We start from the raw sequence: 25,571 nt of genomic DNA, 5'->3' as shown, positions 1-25,571 counted from the left end.
GCATATACATGGATCAACTTAGGTGTGGGGCTTTTTACTCCACAAAAATGTCACAAGATCATGAAGGCCAAACCCTTCTACCTGTATACCCAGAGGTCATCTTTGAAGAGATAAAAGAGAGGGGGTGAATTTAGAAAGCTTAATTTAAATTTAGAAATATTTTTAAATGAGTGGCTTTAACTATTTTATTTTTTATTGTATAAAAATATACATAACATAAAGTTCACCATTATAATTATTTTTTTAAAAATATGCTTTTATTGATTTCAGAGAGGAAGGGAGAGAGATAGGAACATCAGTGATAAGAGAGGATCATTGATCAGCTGCCTCCTGCATGCCCCCCACCCGGGGATCAAGCCCACAACCCAGGCATGTGTCCTGACTGGGAATCGAACTGTGACCTCCTGTTTCATACGTTGACGCTCAACCACTGAGCCATACCAGGTGGGCTTAATCATCTTTACGTGTACAGTACAGTGGTGTTAAGTACATTCATATTGTTTTATAATGATTACTGTTAAAAGTAAGGCGAGCCCCACAATCAGGGGTCCTGGTAGAATGCAAAGCACACTCGGGAGCCGGACAGCAAGGCAAATGTCTTTACCCCTGCAGGAGGGTATGCATACACAGGGTCTGGGAGCACATGCACACTGAGCAGGCAGTCCGCTTGGGCTTTTATGCCTGACACATGTGATCTGTCCCTCACTCTTGATTGGAAGAGTTTAGGCCTACAATCTTGCAGGATTGGCTAATTTAAAAAGGGAGGGATTGACCTTTGCTGTTTCAAAATGGTGGCTGCCTAAATAAACTCTCTTCTTTGACAGCAAAGATAACTTGCTTATTCTCACATTATCACTACCTATCTCCAGAACTTTTCCATCATCCCAGACTAAAACTTTGTACCCATTGGACAACAACTACCTATTGACCCCTACTTCACAGCCCCTGGCAACCACTATTCTACTTTCTGTCTCTATGAATTTGACTATTCTAGGATGCTTATATAACTGAAATTATACAATATTTGTCCTTTTATGTTTAGCTTATTACACTTAGCATATCTTCAAGGTTCATCCATGTTGTGGCATGAATCAGAACTTCATTCCTTTTTAAGGTTGAGTAATATTCCATAGTGTGTATATACTACTTTGCTTATCCATTTACCTGTTGATGGACATTTGGTTGTTTCCACCTTTTTGCTGTTGTGAATAATGCCATGAATATAGGTGTACAAATATCTGTTTAAGTCCCCTGCTTTAAATTCTTTTGGGTATATACCTGGAGTGGAATTACTAAATCATATGCTAATCTATGTTCAATTTTTTGAGGAACCACCATGTTTATCACATTGGTTACACCATTTTACATTTTCACCAACAGTGCACAGAGTTCCAGTTTCTCCACATCCTCACATACACTTGTTGTTTTCTGTTTGCTTTTGTTTTCATATATTTTTATTGATTTCAGAGAGGAAGGGAGAAGGACAGAGAGAGATAGAAACATCAATGATGAGAGAGAATCATTGGTTGGCTGATTCCTGCATGCCTCCTACTGAGATGGATCCTGCAACCTGGGCATATGCTCTTGACCAGAATCGAACATGGGACCCTTCAGTCCACAGACCAACACTCTATCTACTGAGCAAAATCATCTAGGGCTGTTTTTGTTTTTATTTTATTTTTTTAATTAAATCTTTATTGTTCAGATTATTACATTAGTTACTCTTTTTTTCCCACCATAACTCCCCTCCACCCAGTTCCCACCCTACCCTCTGCCCTCACTCCCCACCCACTGTCCTCATTCATAAGTGCACAATTATTGTCCAATCTCTTCCATCACCCCCACACCCCTTTCCCCACCCCAAGAATAGTCAGTCCATTCCCCTTTTTTTTTATATATATATTTTATTGATTTTTTACAGAGTGGAAGGGAGAGAGAGATAGAGAGTTAGAAACATCGATGGGAGGGAAACATCGATCAGCCGCCTCCTGCACATCTCCTACTGGGGATGTGCCCGCAACCCAGGTACATGCCCTTGACCGGAATCGAACTTGGGACCTTTCAGTCCGCAGGCCGACGCTCTACCCACTGAGCCAAACCGGTTTCGGCCCATTCCCTTTCTATGTCCCTGATTCTATTACAATCACCAGTTCATACTGTTCATCAGATTATTCACTTGATTTTTAGATTCACTTGTTGATAGATGTGTATTTGTTGTTCATAATTTGTATCTTTACCTTTTTTTTCTTCCTCCTCTTCTTAAAGGATATCTTTCAGCATTTCATATAATATTGGTTTGGTAGTGATGAACTCCTTTAGCTTTTTCTTATCTGTGAAGCTCTTTATCTGACCTTCAATTCCGAATGATAGCTTTGCTGGATAAAGTAATCTTGGTTGTAGGTTCTTGGCATTCATCACTTTGAATATTTCTTGCCACTCCCTTCTGGCCTGCAAAGTTTCTGTTGAGAAATCAGCTGACAGTCGTATGGGTACTCCCCTGTAGGTAACTGATTTTCTTTCTCTTGCTGCTTTTAGGATTCTCTCCTTGTCTTTTGCTCTTGGCATTTTAATTATGATGTGTCTTGATGTGGTCCTCTTTGGATTCCTTTTGTTTGGGGTTCTCTGTGCTTCCTGGACTTGTAAGTCTATTTCTTTCACCACGTAGGGGAAGTTTTCTGTCATTATTTCTTTAAATAGGTTTTCAGTATCTTGTTCTCTCTCTTCTTCTGGCACCCCTATAATTCAGATGTTGGTACACTTGAAGCTGTCCCAGAGGCTCCTTACACTATCTTCGTATTTTTGGATTCTTTTTTCATTTTGCTTTTCCGGTTGGGTGTTTTTTGCTTCTTCGTATTTCAACACTTTGACTTGATTCTTGCGATTCTCTGGTCTGCTGTTGGGAGTCTGTATAATATTCTTTATTTCAGTCAGTGTATGCTTAATTTCTAGTTGGTCCTTTATCACAACATCGAGGGTTTCACCAGTCTTCTCGAGAATCTCACTACATTTATCAGCGGTCTCACCAGTCTTTTCGAGGGCCTTATTAAATTTATCGGTGGCTTCTAGACAGTTCTTCAAAGACCTTAAAAGTGTGGTTTTGAACTCTATATCCAGAAGTTTGCTTTCCTCCAATTCTGTCGTTTGTGTCCTGTTTCTTTGTCTCAGCATTTTTTATGCTTCGCTGTGTCGATAGAGTGCCTTTCTCTGCTAAGTGTCCCAATTACCTGAGGTAGACACTCTTGGCGCACCCCCTTGTGGGCTTTGTGCACAGTCTTGTTGTAATTAAGCCTTGATTGTTGTAGTTATCACTGTGAGGAATTGACCTCCAGGCCAATTGGCTGTGAGAACTAGCTGTGTCTGCAGTATGAGAGCTTTTATGCTGGAGACACCCCTCTGGGGCTAGACTTGCTTCAATGGGGCTTTGGTGCTCACTGAGTCTGCCCTCTGAGTGTGTCTTTTATGTTTCCACAGAGCTGCAAACTGGATGGTCCCACTCTGACCTCTGGGCTTCCTGGCTCCTGGATCTCTAGGGAGGTGCTAATCTAGCCTTTGCCTGAGGCTATCCAGCAAAGGTCTCCCTGCAGGGCTTGGGCGGGGCAGGTCCCACGAGATCAACAGGGCGGGGTTAGCAATTATGGCTGCTCTCAGTCTTGCCCTCAGAGGCTCTGCTTCTCAGTGTCCCAGTAATTGCTGCAAGCCCCACGGAGAGAAAGCTGCCCTCAGGTTCCGACCGATGCCAGACAGTCCTGCTTCTCCCGTTTGAGTCTGGGCCCCTAGAGACTCACCCGGAACTGGAGCTCAGAGCCTGAGACTCCCTCCCGATTGAAAACAACAACCGCGCCCTCAGCCGCCAGCCCGCTCCGCATGCACTCCGCACCTTAGTATTTTACTTCAGCACTGCACCTTCTCTGAGTCTCGGTATGCTTTTCTCTTTCCTCCTAGTTGTAGAACTTCCACTTAGCCAGCCTTCCTGTGGTTCTGGATGATGTCCATTCCGTCTTTTAGTTGTATTTTTGAAGTGGTTGTTCGAGGCAGCAAACTACGGTGTTTACCTATGCCACCATCTTGGTTTCTCCTGTCTGTTTTTGTTTTTAAATAGCTATCCTGATTGGTTTGAGGTGGTATGTCATTGTGATTTTGGTTCGCATTTCCTTAATATCTATTGATGTTGTGCATCTTTTCATGTATTTATGGACCATTTGTTTATCTCCTTTGAAGAAGTGTCTGCTCAAGTTCTTTGCCCATTTTTTTTTGTTTTGTTATTGAGTTGGAGAAGTTCCTTATATATTCTAGATATCAATCTCTTATTTGGTATAAAATTTTCAAATAATTTCTCCCATTCTGTGGGTGTCTTCTTACTAAGTTTAGGACTTCCAGTACTATGTTGAATAGAAGTGGAAAAAGCAGAAATCCTTTTGTTTCTGATCATAGAGGGAAGTTTTCAGTCTTATATCATTGAATATAATGTTAGCTGTGGGTTTTTCATACATGACCTTTATTATGTTGAGGTCGTTCTCTCCTAATTCTAGTTTGCTGGGTATTTTTATTGTGAAAGGGTGTTGAATTTTGTTCAAATGCTTTTCTGCACCAATTGAGATAATCATGTGTTTTCCCCATTTATTCTGTTAATGTAATGTAGTACATTAATTGATTTTCATATGTTAAACCACTTTTGCATTCCAGGAATGTATCCTACTTGGTGATTATGTATAATTGAACTTGTTTTTAAACTAAAGCAAATTGAGGCTATTTATGCCCTTGATAACCAGCTCTTGGAGAACCTGAGAAGACCAAAATAATTTTAGCGATTAGAGAAACTATATTTCCTCACATATAAATTATAATATAAACAAACACACTTTAGCATACTGTTTCAGGGTGTATGTGTGTGTTGGGGGAGGAGGATGTAGATAGACAATGAAACATAATTATTATAAGATGGTTTCTGGAGTCACACTCCTGTTCAGATTATGCCTCCTGCACTATAGCTGGGTAACCGTGGGCAAGTATTACACTTATTTGTTTCAGATTCCTCAGTTGTAAAATAGGGGTTAAAAGAGTCCCACTTTAGGATTTTTCTAAATATTAAAGAGATAATGTTTTTAAAACACTTAGAATAGTTCCTGGCATATAGTAAATGAGTGATCTATAAGGATAATTATTATATTACTACATTCTAATTAATGAAAAATAAGAATCTTTTACTGAATCCAAGCTTATAATCAGGTTGTCAGCTGAACTATTTGGTGGCAAGGAAAGCATTTACAGTTGAAAAACTATAGGCAAAGACCTTTATACTAGATAAAAGATTGTCAGCTTTATCTTTGTGAGTGTCATCTAATTCACACCTGAAAAGAAACCAAGAATCCTATCCTTCAGTGCTCCCTCAGGCCTAAAGAAGTAATCTTCCAATCTGCAGAGATTGCATGTAAGTGTAGAGTCTGACCTTGAAGCTTCTCGCCACCCACAGGACTCAAGTTGTGGCGGGTTAAACAGCCACAACTGCCTTTCCTCCCCACTCCAATGTGCCTAGTATTATTGTAAATCACAATTGTCTGTCTCTCTCACCAGAGCATACATTTCCCACAGTCAGGGTCAATGCCTGACCTTCTCTATAATCTCATAACTTCCAACACAGGGCCTCAACCTTAGCAAATGTGCTTTGCGTTGAATTCCCTGCTTCCATTCTATTAACATTTATTCATATGAAATTGAGGGAAAATTGTGTGAGAGAGAAGAGAGAGAGAGAGAGAGAGAGAGAGAGAGAGAGAGAGAGAGAAGAGAAGAGAAGAGAAGAGAAGAGAAGAGAAGAGAAGAGAAGAGAAGAGAAGAGAAGAAAAGAAAGAAAAGAAAAAAGAGAAGAAAAGAAAAGAAAGGTTGACTCCACAGGTTCGATTCTGGCCAAAGGCACATACCCCAATTGCAGTGTTTCTCTCACATCAATATTTCTCTCTGTCATCCTCTCTCTCTTCCACTCTCTCTAAAAAATCAATGGAAAAATACCCTCGGGTGAAGATTTTAAAAAAAGCTGCTTATTAGAGTATCACACTCAAAGAATCCGTCAATAAGAGGGTTATCAAGAAAGAAAAATAAGGAACTGCACATTACAAAAAGAACTAGGAAAATTCAACAGTTATTATACGTTGTCTTTTGAAGCATTTTTGTCATTGTCTGAAACTATAGATAAATTCAGGAAAGGGAAGAGGGAAAGTTTTCTCTGTCAGATCAGGAAGAACTCAGTAGCTCAATATCCCACAGAGGAGCTAAAAGCAAGAAAGTAAGTCAACTTCCCCCATCCTATGGGGAGCAGAGAGGGTTTGGAGGCTGAATTAATAATCAATTATGCCTATGTGAGAAAGCATCCATAAAAATCCCTTAACATGGAGTTCAGAGAACTTCTCGGTTGGCAAGCACATCCACATGCTGGAAGGATGACACATCTCAACTCTAGGGGATAGAAGCCCCTGCTCTCAGGGACCTCCTGAAAAAGAAAAAAAAAATTAAGTCTACTGTTAAAACAGACACCATTTAATCTGTTGATAAAACATGAAATTAGGAGAACTGTGGCTGTATTTTCAAGCCCTGGAAGTTTCTTCAAAGCCATACTAATTCTAATTGAGCGAACAGAAGGAAAAACATATCAGTCTCAAATTAAACCTCCCATAAAGCAAGAGGAAATAACACATGACTCTTTATTCTTCCCAATTGTGAGGCATACAGTAGGTTGTCAGAACTTGGCTTTGGAGAACTTGAGAGTACTAAGAAAGGCTGAGCTATTCAAAGCAAAAAGCTGTGCTCAGCTCTTCTCTGTCACTGTGACATCAGCCTCTTATGCCCACATAACCCTGAGTCCTCTTTTTCGTTAAATGATTTCCTTCTATCTAATGCCTGCAGTCCCATGGCCTGATGGCTCAGATAAATCATGTGCAAAATCTTGGCAGCTATATCTCTTCTTTGTGGGAAGGTCATGTAGTCCCTTAAAAAATCTGAAGGACACAAAAATATTACTAATGCACATATGGGTTTAGAGGGGACTACAAGATAAAACTCATTGGCATGCAAACAAAAGCCTTCCATAATTTGTAACCAACTTACTTCTTTAGGGTCCTCACCCATTTCTCTTTTCCTTCCACTAGCACATATTCTGTCTATTGCCTCTGTGTCTTTGCACATGCTGTTCCTTCTGTCCTTTCTCATCTTCTCCCATGGAAACCTCATAATCATCCTTAAGAACATTTCAGATTCTCTGTAAAATATCTTCCAACAACTCCAGGGAAATTTAGTCACTTCTTTGTGCTTTTATAGAGCTTTGTTCATTTCTTTACTATAATGCCTGTCACATCATACTGTACTTATGTGTTAAATTTGAGGACAGAGATCATGTCTTAATCATCTAGTGATTAATGCAGCCCCTGGCAGATAGTAGGTACTCAATGCATTTTTTGAATGAATGAACATCTAAATTGTTTGCTTTATTTTTCTGTGAAACTAGCTTAATACTGTGGTTGTCTTCAATATGACAATTTATTCTTAAATACCTATAATAGGAGGAAGACAGTGAACAAACTAATTGCATCTCTCCTGGAAAGCTGCTAATTCTGTTAAATTTACCCCTCAAAGTGGGGGAAATGTACAAATTACAATGTTAAACGTGGCTTTATAATTATAATGAAAACGGTGTTTATAAAACCATTTCCAATTCTCCTTTCTCTCAACAGAGTAAGTATAAGAAAAAAAAAGATACACAAATATCCAGTATAGACTTCATCAGAAGAGGTCTTTAAAAAGATCAAATCAATAGATTTTTACCTTCAAAAGAGACCTCTTGGTCATTTGATCAATTCTGTCATGTATGAATCTCTATACTAATCTCCCCGATAAATGCTTACCTAGTCTCTACTTGAACATTTCCAGTGATGAGAGAACTCACTATTTAGAAGGTACTTGATTCCTTATTTTAACAATGATATTATCCAAGTTAGCTCAAGTCTGCCTCCTTGTATTTGTTAACAATTGAAGTCAGTCCTTTCGTCTTAAACCACAGAAAATATACCTTCTTTGTTATGGTTACTCTATAAAAAAATGAAAAACAGCCATATAGTCACTCCAGGCTTTCTCTCCCTCCCCCCTCCCCCCTCCCCCTCCCCTCCCCTCCCCTCTCCTCTCCTCTCCTCTCCTCTCCTCTCCTCTCCTCTCCTCTCCTCTCCTCTCCTCACCTCTCCTCTCCTCTCCTCTCCTCTCCTCTCCTCTCCTCTCCTCTCCTCTCCTCTCCTCTCCTCTCCTCCCCTCCCCTCCCCTCCCCTCCCCTCCCCTCCCCTCCCCTCCCCTCCCCTCCCCTCCCCTCTCCTCTCCTCTCCTCTCCTCTCCTCTCCTCTCCTCTCCTCTCCTCTCCTCTCCTCTCCTTTCCGTTTCACTCCACAGCCTCTCACATCATGTTTTCGAACATTTTTATCAACCTGGTTCATAACTGCAGACACATTGCAGTCTGTCTCTGACACTTCTGAAATTAAGTGATATTTGCCTACTAGAGAGGACTCCCCAGAGCAGGACTAACAGATCTCTCTCATTCAGGTACTATTTAAGCTTGGACTGGCTCTTTACATGGTCTAAGTCACACCTTGGCAATGGTTAGGAGAAAAAGGGATAACATGAAGCCTGGATAGGACCAGAGCTAAGAGAACTGATCCCATTCTGAGACTTTAGCTGGGAGATAAGCTGCTTAAATGAATCCTAGGTACACCAATGGCATTCAAAGGGCCTTGATGGAATAGATGGAGCCATGGTGTGGCCATATTTGACATAGGATAGGTGGCAGCATTATGCCTCCATTAGGTTTTGGAGCAGGTCTTCAATCATCAGGTGGGGAACACAAGAATCCAGACGGGCCGAAACCGGTTTGGCTCAGTGGATAGAGCGTCGGCCTGCGGACTGAAAGGTCCCAGGTTCGATTCCGGTCAAGGGCATGTGCCTGGGTTGCGGGCACATCCCTAGTGGGGGATGTGTAGGAGGCAGCTGATCGATATTTCTCTCTCATCAATGTTTCTAACTCTCTGTCTCTCTCCCTTTCTCTCTGTGAAAAATCAATAAAATATAAAAAGAAAAAAGAAAAAAGAAAAAAAGAATCCAGACGTGAGCAAAGCAGCTGCAAAGGGCGAGGCAAATTAAAGTCAAGAAGACTGGAGTTCAAAGAAGGGAGATCTGTTAGTTTCTAGGGGGAAAGTGAGGGAGTAAGAATAAAAATGAAGTGCTTAAAATTCATTATATACTAAGAGCATTTTCTCAAAATATTTTTAACACCTCTAAGAAAAGCACTATATCTATTATTTTAAAAGATGTACAGGATTGATGTGGATTAATTGAAAATGGCTTGTAAAGTAAGAATAACATAATAGGATTCATTATAATCCTCATAATAATTGTATCAAAAATATGGTTATAAACATGTACTTATTTTCAGTGATGATGTTTTACTTAAAATGATGACTTCCCCATAAATCATTGAAATCAGTTTTTTGTATAATACAAATTCATTAACCCAGTGAGAATTCAAAATTGCAATTTAATATTTGTTAGAAATCTTTGCATAATTCTTTTTCCCAGCCACCTACTGTTTTTCTGTTAATATCTAATGATCTAAATCTTAAGAGGAATGGGCACCGCCCAATGGGGGTATCTGTTGTTCTGGTCCTATAGTTGCGATCAAGAGAATTGGGAGTGATGACATCTGTAACAATAAAAGAGCTTCTTTTGGTGAGAAGAACACCTACATATAAAAGTCACCCTTAAGCGTCTACAATCCAATTCATCAGCTTTCTCAAGTTTAGTCAACTTTAAGAGAGCACCAGCTGCTAATATCCCTGAAAGATATTGTCCTAAGACATTGTGTGGTGAGTAATCTTTACTTTCTGTTTTAAATCTCATATAAGATAATTGTTATAATCTAGGTATTATTTGATGTGTATAATTTTCTACAAGTAGCATGCTGTTTGTTCAAGTTACAATGTGAAAGGAGGGTTAGAGTTATGTTTCATATAAAATGCCACAACACGAAATAAATTTATGCTACTAAAATACTCTGAAATCATTTATTCTTGTGATGAAAGTCTTTTGAGGGGCCTTGCTTTTTCTAAATTTATCTGAAATTACCCACAAAAAAATTATAATTTGGCATCATATGCTTTAATGGTATCTTACTGAAATTTTCAAATAAAGCTGACTAATGAGGAATAAATCATTCTGATTTAAATAACCAATATATGTTTATTAAATTGAGTTAGTAGTCCATTTTTCTTGCAGAATATCCTTATCAAACTGTTGGTTTTATGACTCATGGAGAACTCAAGTTGTATACGAGAGCTGGAGAAACAGTTTTACCACTGAATATTTATTCTCTTTAATAAAACTTTTTTCTAATTTTCTATTCTGAAAACTGTACATGAATTGTAAAAAGCTGATTTTTGAGCTTTTTCATGACATTCTTGTAAGAAGCTTGTCTCTATTAGGAATAGGAAACAAAGAAGAGATGTCTGACGTCACTAGGTGAATGTGATAGACCTAGGATTAGACACCGATGCTGCCGTCTTCCAGCTACAGTGCCTTTTTAAAAATAACATAAACCAAAATTGAAGTACATGTATTTGTTGCTCCACCAATAGCGTTATATTATGTCGCACAGGGAAAATAAATGTAGTAGATCATATTTCTCATACTACTTCTTTCCCCCCACCCCCAAACTGCATCCAGCTTTATTAAAGATACTTTTCATAAACAATCATGGTATTTCAGGCAGGATATGGGGCTATGGTTAACAGTATACAACAACTTTCAAACTCCCCTCTTCAATGAGCTACCAAAATCAGAAAGCCACCATAAAACCCAGTGAAGTCTTCATCTGATGCTGTGAATAGGGAAAGTTTAGAGTGAGGGTTGACATTCCACATTGAGCATGTTGTGTAACAACTTTTCACAAGCCGACCCTGACTTTCAGGAAATGAAATGAAAATGGCAGAGCATATCAGTAGATCCACAATCTAAAAAGGAACTGCTGTTCTTTAGAGGGAGGCCATCTCAGTGGTGACACTGGAAAGCTCAGATTGCCCAACCGACTGGAAGTCAACGTTTTTGGGACAGGTCCCAATAGGTCTCTGGGCTTGAGAGAGCCAAAGTTTATGCTGAAGTGGAGAGGGAGAAATGGATAGAAAAAAAATTTTAGTTTCCCACACGACAAGGTGTTTGTGCCAAGATGGCTAATGTGTGTCAACATCAAGAGATCCTCCTCCCAGGAACCAAGAGGAAGTTTCTCAAAACTAGAAGGGAAAGGTATTTTCCCCCATGTCAGTCCAGCTTTGAAGACATTCTATTAGTACTATATGTCCTTCCCCCAAAATAACAATGAAGTGTTCTGTGTGCTAACAACATAGCTTAAAAAATAAAAGAGTAAAACAAAATTCTGCATTTTTATAAAACTTGATAAAAACTAGTATTTCAAACTGTACAGTCACCAGAAATACACAGCTATCAAAAATGCACACACTTCAGTTGGCACCTCCAGCACCTTCAGCTTTCTGTGCCTGGTCTGCTTTGGCATCTCCATTTTCTGCAGGGCTATTCCCATCTTTGCCAGCATCAGCTCTCCCTTTTCCCTTTTCGTACCTTCTCTCCCTTCTTTGCAGGGGCCTTTTTAGGCTTGGGCTCTGGCTTTGGAGGATCAGGTTTAGCTGATAACCTGGCACATCTTCTCTGTGGTTTGTCCTTCACCTTGGCTTTATCTCCTTCACCTTTAGCATCCCCTTCAGCCTTTCTCTTGGGCATGATGTCCATGGTGGCAGGACATAAGAAGGGATGCGGGGCGGTGGTAGGAGGTGGCGGTTGTGGGAGGGATGAAATGCAGCAGGGCACAGGCTTTGCTGGGACCTGGGTCTATCTTGCCTCCTCATAGTGCTCTATTTCTTATACCACTTCTGAATGATGCACCACTTCAAAAATAAATAAATAAAGCCATTTCCCTTTAAAATATGAGTGCATAGTGACTCTATGTGTATGTTAAAAGAGAACATTAAACATTAAGAAAAAGCACTTCTGTAACAATAGGGTTTGCAATTACTGAAGTGCAGATTAAGATAAGACTAGTCTATTCTGAGATGAAAAACTTCATGAACAAAAGAGGAAAGTGCTAACAATTATACTCAGACAGGATAATTTTAAAAGAAGCTGAAGAAAAACAAACAAACAAGCATTTTATATGAAGCCAAAGCTCTAAATTCTTATAATTAATTAGATGATTTCTAAATACTTTGACACATTTTTAAATGGTAGAAGTATGTACTAATTTAGTAAAAATATCTATAACACAGAGATTATTAATTTGGTATTTATGGTTATTATTGCAGTGCCTGAAATGACGTTGACTTATGAAAAAGAAATTTTCTAAGTAAATAAACAGTGTTAATAATTTACCTAAGAGAATTAGCCATTTTCCAAGCAAATTATAAGCACTTGGTCATAAGCAACATAAAATGTAGGAGGAAATTCTAAAAAGTAAGCATTTTCATTCCTCATGTGGCTTAAAATTCATATATTAAAACTTGCACAAGAATTCTCAAAAAGATCACTAAACAGTATTACTAATTTACCTAGAAAGTAAAACTAATCTGTGTAATTTCTATGTCAAATTATGTGTATATATGATACATACTAATGTATCTGTAAAATAAAGAGGCTGATTACAAAAGTCCTTCATAAAAACCAATGCAATTAGTTGCTGTACCACTCTGTGTACAGTTGTGTAGTTATAAATGTAAACTGCTAAAGTTAATTACATAATGTGGAATAGTAAAAATATTTTTAAATACCTGCATTTTACTTTTCCTTTTTATTGAAGATGATGTATGCAAAAGAAATGGTTAAAGTAATGATCGTCCTGTTTGCAATTTATGTTTTTGCAAAATCAGAAGGGAAACCCATGAAGTAAGTACCGTTTCTCATTTTGCAGGGTGAGGACTTGGGGATTGGATATTTAGGGCTGGCTTTATGATGAGAAGAGGAGAGCTAATGGAATGGCTTCTCTGTTTCTGTGCCCTACAGAAGGAGATCTGTGAGTGAAATACAGCTTATGCATAACCGGGGTAAACATCTGAACGCGATGGAAAGGACAGAGTGGCTACGGAAGAAGCTGCAGGATGTGTATAATTTTGTTTCCCGCCAAGCATCTGTAGTTCCCAAGGATGATGTTTCCCAGAGGCCCCAAAGAAAGGAAGACAATGTCTTGGTTGAGAGCCATCAAAAAAGCCTTGGATACACAGACAAAGCTGATGTGGACGCATTAACTAAGGCTAAATCCCAGTGAAAACACATGTATCAGAGCACTGCTCCAGTCAGCCGAGGGCAACACTATTACATGCTGCTAATGTTTCCACCCTCTATTATGATTACCAAGCACCAATATTTCTAATATTACCAAACTTTATATGTAATCCATTCCTAACCATGATACCTATAATTTAATTGATTATTTTGATTTAACTTTATTCAAGAGTCTTTTAATTATCCTATTTCTGTTCCAGCCTGGCTGTTTATTCTTTTTAAAGTATGTATTGCATAATTTATAAAAGAATAAAATTGCACTCTTTAACCTCTCTCTCATCTTTCAATGCAAAATAAAATTTAATGATCATGGTTCTAAAAACGTGAAGTAAAGAATTTTTTATTTGTTATAAAAATATCTTTTTGGCAGAAACTGGTTTGGCTCAGTGGATAGAGCGACGGCCTGCGGACTCAAGGGTCCCAGGTTCGATTCCGGTCAAGGGCATGTACCTGGGTTGCGGGCACATCCCCAGTGGGAGATGTGTAGGAGGCAGCTGATTGATGTTTCTCTCTCATCGATGTTTCTAACTCTCTATCTCTCTCCCTTTCTCTCTGTAAAATATCAATAAAATATATTTTTAAAAAATATCTTTTTGGTTATAGGTAATACCAACATGTTTAAATGGATCATGACTAGGAAGAACAACATAAAATGGTTTTATTTCCAGTTTTATTGAAAAATAATAGACATACATCACTAAGTTAAAGGTGTACAACATGATGGTTTGATTTACATATATTGTGAAATGATTATATATTGAACATCATCCTTTCAGTAATATTATCAAAGTACCTGGTCCCCAAATCTTAGTAGCTAGATACTTTTGTACTCTTCATTTCAGGAAAGATAATGAAATACTCAGCAAGGGAGAAAGTGATTTGAAACTTGAATGCAAAAGTATTTGCCTATGCCCAATCCTACTGATCATATTTCTAGTCTGAACCCCAAATTCCATGGAATAGAGTTTTTGTATGTTTTAGAATATAACTTTATTTATTTGTCATTTGATACATATCTACTTAGGGTTCATTACTTGCCGTGTACTATATTAGGCACTGGACATACACCAGCAAGCAAAATAGACACAGTTCTTGTCTTCATGGGGCCAATAATTTAGTATGGAAGACAGACATTAATTCATTATTAACTTTGATAAGTGCTCTAAAAGAAATGCACAAGATACATCAGGAGTGTAAAATACACAGCCCTGACCTATTTAGGTCAATACTGTCCAATACAACTGCCTGTGATGATGGAAATGTTCTGTGTTCTGTGCTGTCCAATACCATAGCCACATATGCATTTAAAATGTGGCTTATGCCCAGATGGTCTCACGCAGTCACAATCCCCACTAGTTTTTATAGCCAGAAGTTATGGGGACTTCTCTCCCTGGTACTGGAACTCTGTTTAGGAGGCCTGATGTGAGGCTATGAGCCCTCACTCCTCAAGAGGGGGCTTCACAACCAAGATATCCCTCTCACACACGTGTTTTGTGTCACCGCCCCTCCTTCCAGTCTCAATGAGGCTTCTTCTTAATTCCCAAGTTAGAGGACTTCCAGTCAGCTAGATTTCAGGTAGTTCTGAATGATGGTTGATCTGTACTTTTAGTTTAGTTGTAATTTTGATGTGTTTCTAGGGGGAAATTGAGGTAGTAAGAATAAAAATGACTCTGGAGTCATAAAAACCATTGTTGAATTCCATTTTCTTTACTTTCCAAACCTCAGTGTCCTCACATGAAAATGGGGCTAATGATTGTATTTATTGAAAGGATTGCTACAAAACCTCAGTGGAATAGTATATGTAAAGTCTTCATATAGTTAGTGTGTATCAAATGTCTTATTATTGCAAATTAAATGCATTAATAAAATGTAAGTTATATAAAGGTTTAAATTATTTCACCTTTGAAGCCTTTACAATTCATTATATACTAAGAGCATTTTCTCAAAATATTTTTAACACCTTTAAGAAAGGCACTATATCTATTATTTTGAAAGATGATAAGGACTGATGTGGATTACTTGAAAATGGCTTGTAAAGTAAGAATAACATAATATGATTCATTATAATTCTCATAATAACTGTATCAATAATATGGTTATAAACATATACTTATTTTCAGTTTTTATTTTCAATGTTTTAAGTTTTAGTTTAAGTTTTAAGTTTTACTTAAAATGATGACTTCACCGTATATCATTGATATCAGTTTTTTTAATATGTCAAATTCATTAACCCAGTCAGAATTCAGAACTGCAATGTAATATTTGTTAGAAATCCTTGCATAATTCTTTTTCCCAGCTCCATACTGTGTTCTTATTAATATATAATGATCTAAATCTTAAGAAGAATGGGCACCACCCAATGGGGTTGTCTGTTGTTCTGCCCTATACTTGTGATCCAGAGAATTGGGAGTGATATCATCTGTAACAAAAAAAAGCTTCTCTTGCTGAGAGGAAGACCTACATATAAAAGTCACCCTTAAGCGTCTACGATCGAATTCATCAGCTCCCTCAAGTTTACTCAACTTTAAGAGAGCACCAGCTGCCAAGATACCTGAAATATATTGTCCTAAGACATTGTGTTGTGAGTAATCTTTACTTTCTGTTTTAAATTTCATATAAGATAATTGTTATAATCTAGGTATAATTTGATGTGTATAATTTTCTACAAGTAGTATGCTGTTTGTTCAAGTTACAATGTGAAAGGATGGTTTGAGTTATCTACACTAATAAAAGACAAACATGCAAATTGACCGTACTTTCACTATGCCTTAAGCCACGCCCACCAACCAATCAGAGCGACTATATGCAAATTAACCAACCAATATAACGGCCGCAGTCAGGAAACTGGAGCAAGCTGGAGGCTTGGTTGCCCCAATGATGGAGGAAGCCAAGCTTCCTGTCTGCCATGGCAGCTCTGAACTCCACCCAAAGAAACAAAGTTTCAATTATAGAAGGTAAATACACCCCAGATACCTGCTTTTATCCAGCCATGGCCACGGAGCTGGAGCAAGCAGGAGTGGGTTGTCCCTGGTAATGGAGGAAGCCAAGCTTCACCCTTGTCATGGCAGCTCTGAGCTCCACTCAAAGCAGCAAAGTTTTAATTATAGAAAGTAAATAAATCCCAGAATAAAAAAGAAAAAAGGAAAAAAAGGAGAGGCTGGGAGCTTCTGTCGCCGGGGCGGGGGGAAGGGGGGGGGGTTGGCCAGCCTGAACATGGCCCTCAGCCCCTCAGCCAGACTGGCCAGGCACCCCAGTCGACCCCACACCCTGAAGGGGGTGTGACCAGCCTGAAAACAGCCATCAGCCCCTCACCCAGGCTGGTCAGCCACCCCAGTGAGGACCCCCTTTCTGAAAGGGTGTGACCATCCTGCAAACACCCATCAGCCCCTCACCCAGGCTGGCCAGGCACCCCAGCGGGAACCCCACCCTGATCCAGGACACTCTTAAGGGCAAACCAGTTGGCCCCCACCCATGAACCAGGCCTCTATCCTACATAATAAAAGGGTAATATGCAAACTGACCCTAACAGCAGAACGACTAGGAATAACTGGTCACTAAGACATACACTGACCACTAGGGGGCAGACACTCAATGCAGGAGCTTCCCCCTGGTGGTCAGTGTGCTCCCACAGGGGGAGCTCTGCTCAGCCACAAGCCAGGTTGATGGCTGCCAGTACAGCAGTGGTGGTGGGAGCCTCTCCCGCCTCCTCAGCAGCGCTAAGGATGTCTGACTGCAGCTTAGGCCTGCTCCCTGCTGGCAAGTGGACATCCCCCGAGGGCTGCCGAGCTGCCAGAGGGATGTCTGACTGCAAGCTTGGACCCGTTCCCCCAGGGAGCAGGCCTAAACCAGCAGGTTGACATCCTCCGAGGGGTCCCAGACTGCAAGAGGCCATAGGCCGGGCTGAGGGACCCCCCTGAGTGCACAAATTTTTGTGCACCGGGCCTCTAGTGTTTAATATAAAATGCCACAACACAAAATAAATTTATGCTACTAAAATACTCTGAAATCATTTATTTTTGTGATGAAAGTCTTTTGAGGGGCCTTGCTTTTCCTAAATTTATCTGAAATCACACACACAAAATTATAATTTGGCATCATATGCTTTAATGGTATCTTACTGATATTTTCAAATAAAACAGACTAATGAGGAAAAAATCATTCTGATTTAAATAACCAATATACATTTATTAAATTGAGTAAAAAGTGCATTTTTTTCCTGCAGAATATCCTTATCAAACTGTTTGTTTTATGACTCACAGAGAACTCAAGTTGTATACTAGAGCTGGAGAAACAGTTTTACTGCTGAGTATTTATTCCCTTTAATAAAGCTTTTTTCTAATTTCCTATTCTGAAAACTGTACATGAATTGTAAGGGTATTTTACACCTGATTTTTGAGCTTTTTCATGACATTCTTGTAAGAAGCTTGTCTCTATTAAGAATAGGAAACAAAGCAGAGATGTCTGAAGCCACTAGGTCAGTGGTTCTCAACCTTCCTAATGGCGCGACCCATTAATACAGTTCCTCATGTTGTGGTGACCCCAACCATAAAATTACTTTCGTTGCTACTTCATAACTGTAATTTTGCTACTGTTATGAATCATAATGTAAATATCTGATATGCAGAATGTATTTTCATTGTTACAAATTGAAAATAATTAAAGCATAGTGATTAATCACAAAAACAATATGTAATTATATATGTGTCTTCCGATGGTCTTAGATGACCCCTGTGAAAGGGTCGTTCGACCCCCAAAAGGATCGTGACCCACAGGTAGAGAACTGCTGCACTAGGTGAATGTGATAGAGCTAAGATTAGACACCAATGCTCCCATCTTCTAGCTACAGTGCCATTTTAAAAATAACATAAACCAAATTGAAGCACATGTATTTGTTGCTCCATCAATAGCTTTATATTGCACAGGGATGCTTCATATTGCTCAAGGAAAATAAATGTAGTAGATCATATTTCTTATACTACTTCTTTTTTTTTTCAAAATGCATCCAGCTTTATTAAAGATACTTTTCATAAACAATCATGGTATTTCAGGCAGGACATGGGCAGACAATTATTAACAGTATACAACACCTTTCAAACTCCCTTCTTCAATGAATTACCAAAATCAGAAAGCCACCATAAAACCCAGTGAAGTCTTCATCTGATGCTGTGAATAGGGAAAGCTTAGAGTGAGGGTTGACATTCCACATTGAGCATGTTGTGTAACAACTTTTCACAAGCCGACCCTGACTTTCAGGAAATGAAATGAAAATGGCAGAGCATATCAGTAGATCCACAATCTAAAAAGGAACTGCTGTTCTTTAGAGGGAGGCCATCTCAGTGGTGACACTGGAAAGCTCAGATTGCCCAACCGACTGGAAGTCAACGTTTTTGGGTCAGGTCCCAATAGGTCTCTGGGCTTAAGAGAGCCAAAGTCTATGCTGAAGTGGAGAGGAAGAAAAGGACAGAAAAACAAATTTTAGTTTCCCACACGACAAGGTGATTGTGCCAAGATGGCTAATGTGTGTCAACATCAAGAGATCCTCCTCCCAGGAACCAAGAGGAAGTTTCTCAAAACTAGAAGGGAAAGGTATTTTCCCCCATTTCAGTCCAGCTTTGAAGACATTCTATTAGTACTATATGTCCTTCCCCCCAAAATAACAATGAAGTGTTCTGTGTGCTAACAACATAGCTTAAAAGAAAAAAGGTAAAACAAAATTCTGCATTTTTATAAAACTTGATAAAAAATAGTATTTCTAACTGTACAGTCACCAGAAATACACAGCTATCAAAAATGCACACACTTCTCTTGGCACCTCCAGCACCTTCAGCTTTCTGTGCCTGGTCTGCTTTGGCATCTCCATTTTCTGCAGGGCTATTCCCATCTTTGCCAGCATCAGCTCTCCCTTTTCCCTTTTCGTATCTTCTCTCCCTTCTTTGCAGGGGCCTTTTCAGGCTTGGGCTCTGGCTTTGGAGGAGCAGGTTTAGCTGGTAACCTGGCAGATCTTCTCTATGGTTCGTCCTTCACCTTGGCTTTATCTCCTTCACCTTTAGCATCCCCTTCAGCCTTTCTCTTGGGCATGATGGCGATGGTGGCTGGACATCAGACATGGATGTGAGGGGTGGGGGAGATGCAGCAGCGGGCAGGCTTTGCTGGGTCGGATCTGGCCTCCTCATAGTGCTCTATTTCTTATACCACTTCTGAATGATGCACCACTTCAAAAATAAATAAACAAAGCCATTTCCCTTTAAAATATGAGTGCATAGTGACTCTATGTGTATGTGAAAAGAGAACATTAAGCATTAAGAAAAAGCACTTCTATAACAATAGGCTCTGCAATTACTGAAGTGCAGATTAAGATTAGACTAGTCTATTTTGAGATGAAAAGCTTCATGAACAAAAGAGGAAAGTGCTAACAATTATACTCAGACAGGATAGTTTTAAAAGAAGCTGAAGAAAAACAAACAAACAAGCATTTTATATGAAGCCAAAGCTCTAAATTCTTATAATTAATTAGATGATTTCTAAATACTTTGACACATTTTTAAATGGTAGAAGTATGTACTAATTTAGTAAAAATATCTATAACACAGAGATTATTAATTTGGTATTTATGGTTATTATTGCAGTGCCTGAAATGACGTTGACTTATGATAAAGAAATTTTCTAAGTAAATAAATAGTGTTAATAATTTACCTAAGTAAGAGAATTAGCCATTTCCAAGAAAATTATAAACATTTAGTCATAAGTAACATAAAATGTAGAATTCTAAAAAGTTAGCATGTTCATTCCTCATGTCGCTTAAAATTCATATATTAAAACTTGCACAAGAACTCTCAAAAAGATACCTAAAAAGTAAAAACAATTTACCTATAAAGTAAAATTATTCAGTCTAATTTCTAAGTCAAATTATGCGTATATATAATACATACTAATGTATCTCTAAAATAAAAAGGTTGGCCCTACCTGGTTTGGCTCAGTGGATAGAGTGTCAGCCTGGGGACTGAAGGGTCCTGGGTTAGAATCCAGTTAAGGGCACATGCCTGGGTTGTGGGCTCAACCCCAGTAGGAGGTGTGTAGGAGGCAACCAATCAATGATTCTCTCTCATCATTGATGTCTCTATCTCTCTCTTCCACTCCCTTCCTTTCTGAAATCAATAAAAATATATTTTTTTAAAAAGAGGCTGATTCCAAAAGTCCTTCATGAAAAGCAATGCAATTAGTTGCTGTATCAGTCTGTGTACAGTTGAATAGTTATAAATATAAACTGCTAAATTAAATTTTATAATTTGGAATACTAAAAATATTTTTTAGATACCTGCATTCTGCTTTACCTTCTTAGTAAAGATGATGTCTGTACATGACATGGTTAAAGTAATGATCGTCCTGTTTGCAATCTGTGTTTTTGCAAAATCAGATGGGAGACCCCTGAAGTAAGTACCGTTTCTTGTTCTGCAGGGCCGAGGACTTGGGGATTGCATTTTTAGGGCTGGCTTTATGATGGGAAGAGGACTGATGGAGTGGCTTCTCTGTTTCTGTTCCCTACAGGAGGAAAACTGTGGGTGAAATACAGCTTATGCATAACCTGCATAAAAATCTGTACACGGAGGAAAGGCAGGATTGGCTACTGATGGTGCTGCAGGAAGTGAACACGGCAGGTTCTATAGTTCCCAAGGATGATGTTTCCCAGAGGTCCCGAAGAAAGGAAGACAATATCCTGTCTGAGAGCCATCAAAAACGCCTTGCAGAAGCAGACAAAGCTGATGTGGACGCATTAACTAAGGCTAAATCCCAGTGAAAACACTTCTATCCGAGCACTGCTCCAGACAGCCTCGCCCTAGGGCAACAATATTTACCGGCTGGTAATGTTTCCACCCTCTATGATGATTACCAAGTACCAATATTTCTGATATTACCAAACTTTACATGTAATCCGCTGCCAGCCATGATACTGTTTTCGTTTGTTCATTTTGGTCTTTCTGAAACGGTTTTTAGGTGAAACTCATGAAGAGCAGTCCGTACCCAGAACTATGCCACCGATGAGAGGAAACCTGTCTGAGGACGTGAGTCTCCCGCCCTTGGGGCCTCTGCTGGGAAAACAGAACCAAGTCTCCAACAATGCCTTTTTAACTGTACCGCTAGTATTATAGACGTAGGGCAGTACGGTATCATACCTCTGTGAATGGAAAATACCTTGTACCTGCTTTATGGTACGCAGTCGTGACCGTGCTTTATCAGAGCTGTTTTTAAAGACGTTATCCTAGAATGTTTTCTTTCCAGATGATGATGGAGAAGCTTAAAAAAAAATGGTGCCAGGAACCACAACAGCAACAGAACTTGGCTGTTTTCTGGAGATTTGTTTTTTACTTCTTTTTTTTATTATTATTATTGGAGTGTGCTGGATGTCTATAATTTTGTTCAGATGACTACAGAACCTGGAAAAGCTGTTGCTGCTATTGATGCATAACATACGGCTATTGGCCTTTATATATATACATATATATATATATATATATATATATATATATATATATATATACAGATATACACATACATACATATATATAATTTGAATTTTTGGAAACTTTAGCTGTGCTGTCAACTTTGGAAAAACTATCCCAGTTGTACTGTGTTGGGTTGGCATTGTACAGAAATTAACAGCTATATTGGTCTAGAAACGTTAAACATAATTTTTTCCATTTGTACAGGGGTAACGCACTGTATAAAATATGTAAGGTCTTAATCTACATGGGTTTGATTACAGAAACTAATAAAGTATTCTTTAAATAATGAAAAAAAGAAATCAGATGTGAGAGGAAGATGGCGGCGGTATAGGCAGACGCGTCCCAGGTCGTGTCCCTGAGCAAATGGAGTGAGCAGCTGAAACTAGTAACATCCACCCCGAATTGGCGAAATTCCTCAGCTGGCGAGACAGTTTACAGCCGGGAAGAGCAGAACTCCCCTGGAAAGGTAAAAAAACCAGGGATTTGGGCAGGAAAGTTTGCCAGACCTCTGAGCCCAGAGAGTCCGAGGGAGACCGCGTGGCAGACAGCCGCGTCCCTTGGGACAGGCACAGCCCCTGACGGGGGAAAGGAGAACCGCGGGATTCCTGGCGCTGACGGGGGAATTGAGAGCTCGGTCTGTGATCACAGAGGACTGAGCCTAAAGGGGGCAGCCTGAAGAGCTGACCAGACCATGCAGTCCCGGTAAGAGAAGAAGCTTACAGAAACCAAGCCTTCCCCGTTTCCGCGGCCGGCGTTTGTTTGTTTGTTTTCACTGAATCCTGTTCATGGGACATTTCGGATACAGACACTCACCTGTGCTGAAGAGAGGGAGAGTGTGCGGAGGAGTGGAATCTGGGGAGAGACTGAGGAGAGAAGGGGGGCCGGGAGAGGTGGCAGCGAATTGAGTGCTGAGACACCCCTGAGCCCACGTCTGAGGCAGCCATTCTCTCCGGAGAGTGAGACTCCTCCCCCCAGCCCCCAGGCAAGGAGCACAGCCACACCCAGATTCCACCCTGTAGGAGATCAAGGATTAAAATAACCTGATCAGTCCCTGGGAGTTAACAGGGTCTGGCCTATAGAGGGATTTTCAATCCCAGCAACAACACAGCACTGGTAACTCTTACGCAGCCAGCTCTGGGCAGTGAACTTCCACTGGACAGAGAGGCCCTGTAGCCTCAGAGGCCAACCCCAGAACACTGCCACCCAGAGGCTGACCCACAAACTGACTCTTTGCTAAACACAAAATAAGGCAGTCTGGGAAACAAATGCGGCTTGCTTTAAAATAAGGACTGTGGTTTACAACACAGAGGAACAGTGTATCGCAGGGAAACTCAACACTCTCCTGAATACCTGGCAGGTCTAAGGCGAGCCACACTGAAGAATAGAAGAACCGAAGGACCTTCACTACTGCAATATTTTTTTTTTTTTTTTTTTCACCTTTTAACTAAGAAACCAATTTTTTTTCTTTTTTTTTTTCTTTTTTTTTCTTTTCCTCTTCTTCTTTTTTTTTTTCTTCTTTTTTCCATCACCTGATTTTACCCTTTTAATTACTACCTTCTTATTTTTAACCAGTATTATTACTGCTACCATTTTACCATTTTTTTTAAAGTGCCATTTTATTTTCTCTTTATTTTATTTTGGGATTAGTGTTCTCCATTCTATTTTCATCGTTATATTATTGGTTGTTTCTAGTTTGCATTTATCTCCAGGGAGCTGTTGCTGGAATTTGTTGGGATTAATGGCTGTTCTATAGGAGCATTCTCCTCATATAAAAAGTCTCTTCCCCTCTTCCACTTCATTCTCTCTTTTCGCTCTTTTTTTTTCTTTTCCTTTCTTTTCTCGCTTTTACTTTCCCCCCTCCTTTTTCCCACTTTCATTTTTGCACTCCTTTTTTTGGTCCCTAATTTTCTTTTCTTTTTCTCTTTTCTCTTTTTCTCTTCCTTCTTCCTTATCCCCTAATTCTCTTAATTCAGGTGGTCACCTTTATTTGGGGTTATTAATATCGTGAATATATTTGTGTATAGTGCCTGGTACGTGGTGCCTTGTTGTGTTGTATTTTGTGCCTTTAAATCAACACAGCAGATCCAAGCAACAGCAACCTCCTGAGCACCACACCCTCTGCTGAGGAACAGCAGCTGTACGTGAAACCTCGCCCCACCAGCCAGAAGAGCCACCACAGCTGTGAACAGCACCCACCAGAGGAGTTGCTGCCAACTGAAGAGCAGCTGCTACCGCAACCGCCCGAAGAGGAACCGCAGACCAAGGAGTCACTGCCACCAAGGGAGCAGCCACTGAACGACTCAACGTCTAGATATGTCAGTGAGATCAAACATGGGTAGACAAAGAAACCCCCAAAGGAAAGAGAAGGAGGACTCTCCAGAAAAGCAGCTAAGTAATACAGAGGCATGCAACATGACAGAAAAAGAATTCAGAATAAGGGTCCTAGAGTGCATAAACCGGATGGAGGAAAAAATCGACAACCTCAGCAAGAAGCAAGAAGAAACAGATGAAAAAATCGATAACATATGGAAGAAGCTAGAAGAAACAGATGAAAAAATCGATAACATATGGAAGAAGCTAGAAGAAACAGATGAAAAAATCAACAACTTAAGTAAGACCCAAGAAGATATGAAGAGTGATATAGCTGCAATGAAAAACTCCATTGAAAGTATCAACAGTAGACTAGGAGAAGCGGAGGACCGAATTAGTGATTTAGAAGACAAGGAAGCAAAACACACCCAAAACGTACTGCAATTGGAGAAAAAAATGAAAAGACAGGAGGAGAGCCTAAGGGAGCTTTGGGACAACATGAAACGAAACAACATACGAATAATAGGGGTACCAGAACAACAGAAGGATGAACAAGGATTAGAAAACCTATTAGAAGAAATAATATCAGAAAACTTCCCTGAGGTGGGGAAGAAAAAAGTCACACAAGCCCAGAGAGTCCCAAACAAGGTGAACCCAAAAAGACCCACACCAAGACACATCATAATTACCATGGCAAATGTTCAGGACAAAGAGAGAATCTTACAGGCTGCAAGAGAGAGACGGAAAGTTACATACAAGGGTTCTCCCATTAGATTGTCAAATGATTTCTCAACAGAAACACATCAGGCCAGAAGGGAATGGACGGAAATTTACAAAGTGATGCAAAGCAAAGGACTGAATCCAAGAATACTCTATCCAGCAAGGCTATCATTCAAACTTGAAGGGGAAATAAGAAGCTTCACAGACAAAAAAAGGCTAAGGGAGTTTATCACCACCAAGCCAGCAATGCAAGGAATGCTAAAGGGACTGGTATAAAAATAAGAAATAAAAAGCTCAGAAAGAAAACAGCCACACAAAAACAGAAATGCCTACAAACAACTACCTTTCAATAATAACTTTAAACGTAAACGGACTAAATGCTCCAAACAAAAGACATCGAGTGGCTGAATGGATAAAAAAACATGACCCATACATCTGCTGTCTACAAGAAACCCACCTCATTAGAAGGGACTCACACAGACTGAAAGTGAAAGGATGGAAAAATATCTTTCAGGCAAATGGAAAGGAAAAGAAAGCTGGGGTAGCAATACTTATATCGGACAAAATAGACCTCAAAGTGAAGGCCATAACAAGAGATAAGGAAGGCCACTTCATAATACTAAAGGGATCAATACAACAAGAAGATATAATCCTGGTAAACATATATGCACCCAATGC

The 25,571-nt window shown here is 39.6% G+C and overlaps 2 protein-coding genes and 2 pseudogenes across 2 annotated transcripts; 2 read left to right on the top strand and 2 right to left on the bottom strand.

Annotated features, from left to right (window-relative positions):
• Positions 1-11,534: 11,534 nt before the first annotated feature.
• On the bottom strand, positions 11,535-11,811 carry LOC118665418 (annotated as a pseudogene).
• A 1,059-nt stretch (positions 11,812-12,870) lies between these two features.
• LOC118663481 (parathyroid hormone-like) lies at positions 12,871-13,367 on the top strand. The gene is made up of 2 exons (XM_036323142.1): positions 12,871-12,966; positions 13,084-13,367. Exons 1-2 carry the CDS (start codon positions 12,881-12,883, stop codon positions 13,343-13,345), a joined length of 348 nt encoding a protein of 115 aa, XP_036179035.1. The 5' UTR covers positions 12,871-12,880; the 3' UTR covers positions 13,346-13,367.
• A 5,568-nt stretch (positions 13,368-18,935) lies between these two features.
• On the bottom strand, positions 18,936-19,440 carry LOC118665417 (annotated as a pseudogene).
• A 1,266-nt stretch (positions 19,441-20,706) lies between these two features.
• Positions 20,707-21,157, top strand: LOC118663474 (parathyroid hormone-like). The gene is made up of 2 exons (XM_036323130.1): positions 20,707-20,792; positions 20,908-21,157. Exons 1-2 carry the CDS (start codon positions 20,707-20,709, stop codon positions 21,155-21,157), a joined length of 336 nt encoding a protein of 111 aa, XP_036179023.1.
• The last annotated feature ends 4,414 nt before the right edge of the window (positions 21,158-25,571 follow it).

This window comes from Myotis myotis, unplaced genomic scaffold (genome assembly GCF_014108235.1).
Source record: "Myotis myotis isolate mMyoMyo1 unplaced genomic scaffold, mMyoMyo1.p scaffold_m19_p_10, whole genome shotgun sequence".
NCBI lineage: Eukaryota > Metazoa > Chordata > Mammalia > Chiroptera > Vespertilionidae > Myotis > Myotis myotis.
Note: the sequence above shows the minus strand (reverse complement) of the source record. Positions and strands in the feature narration are given on the sequence as shown.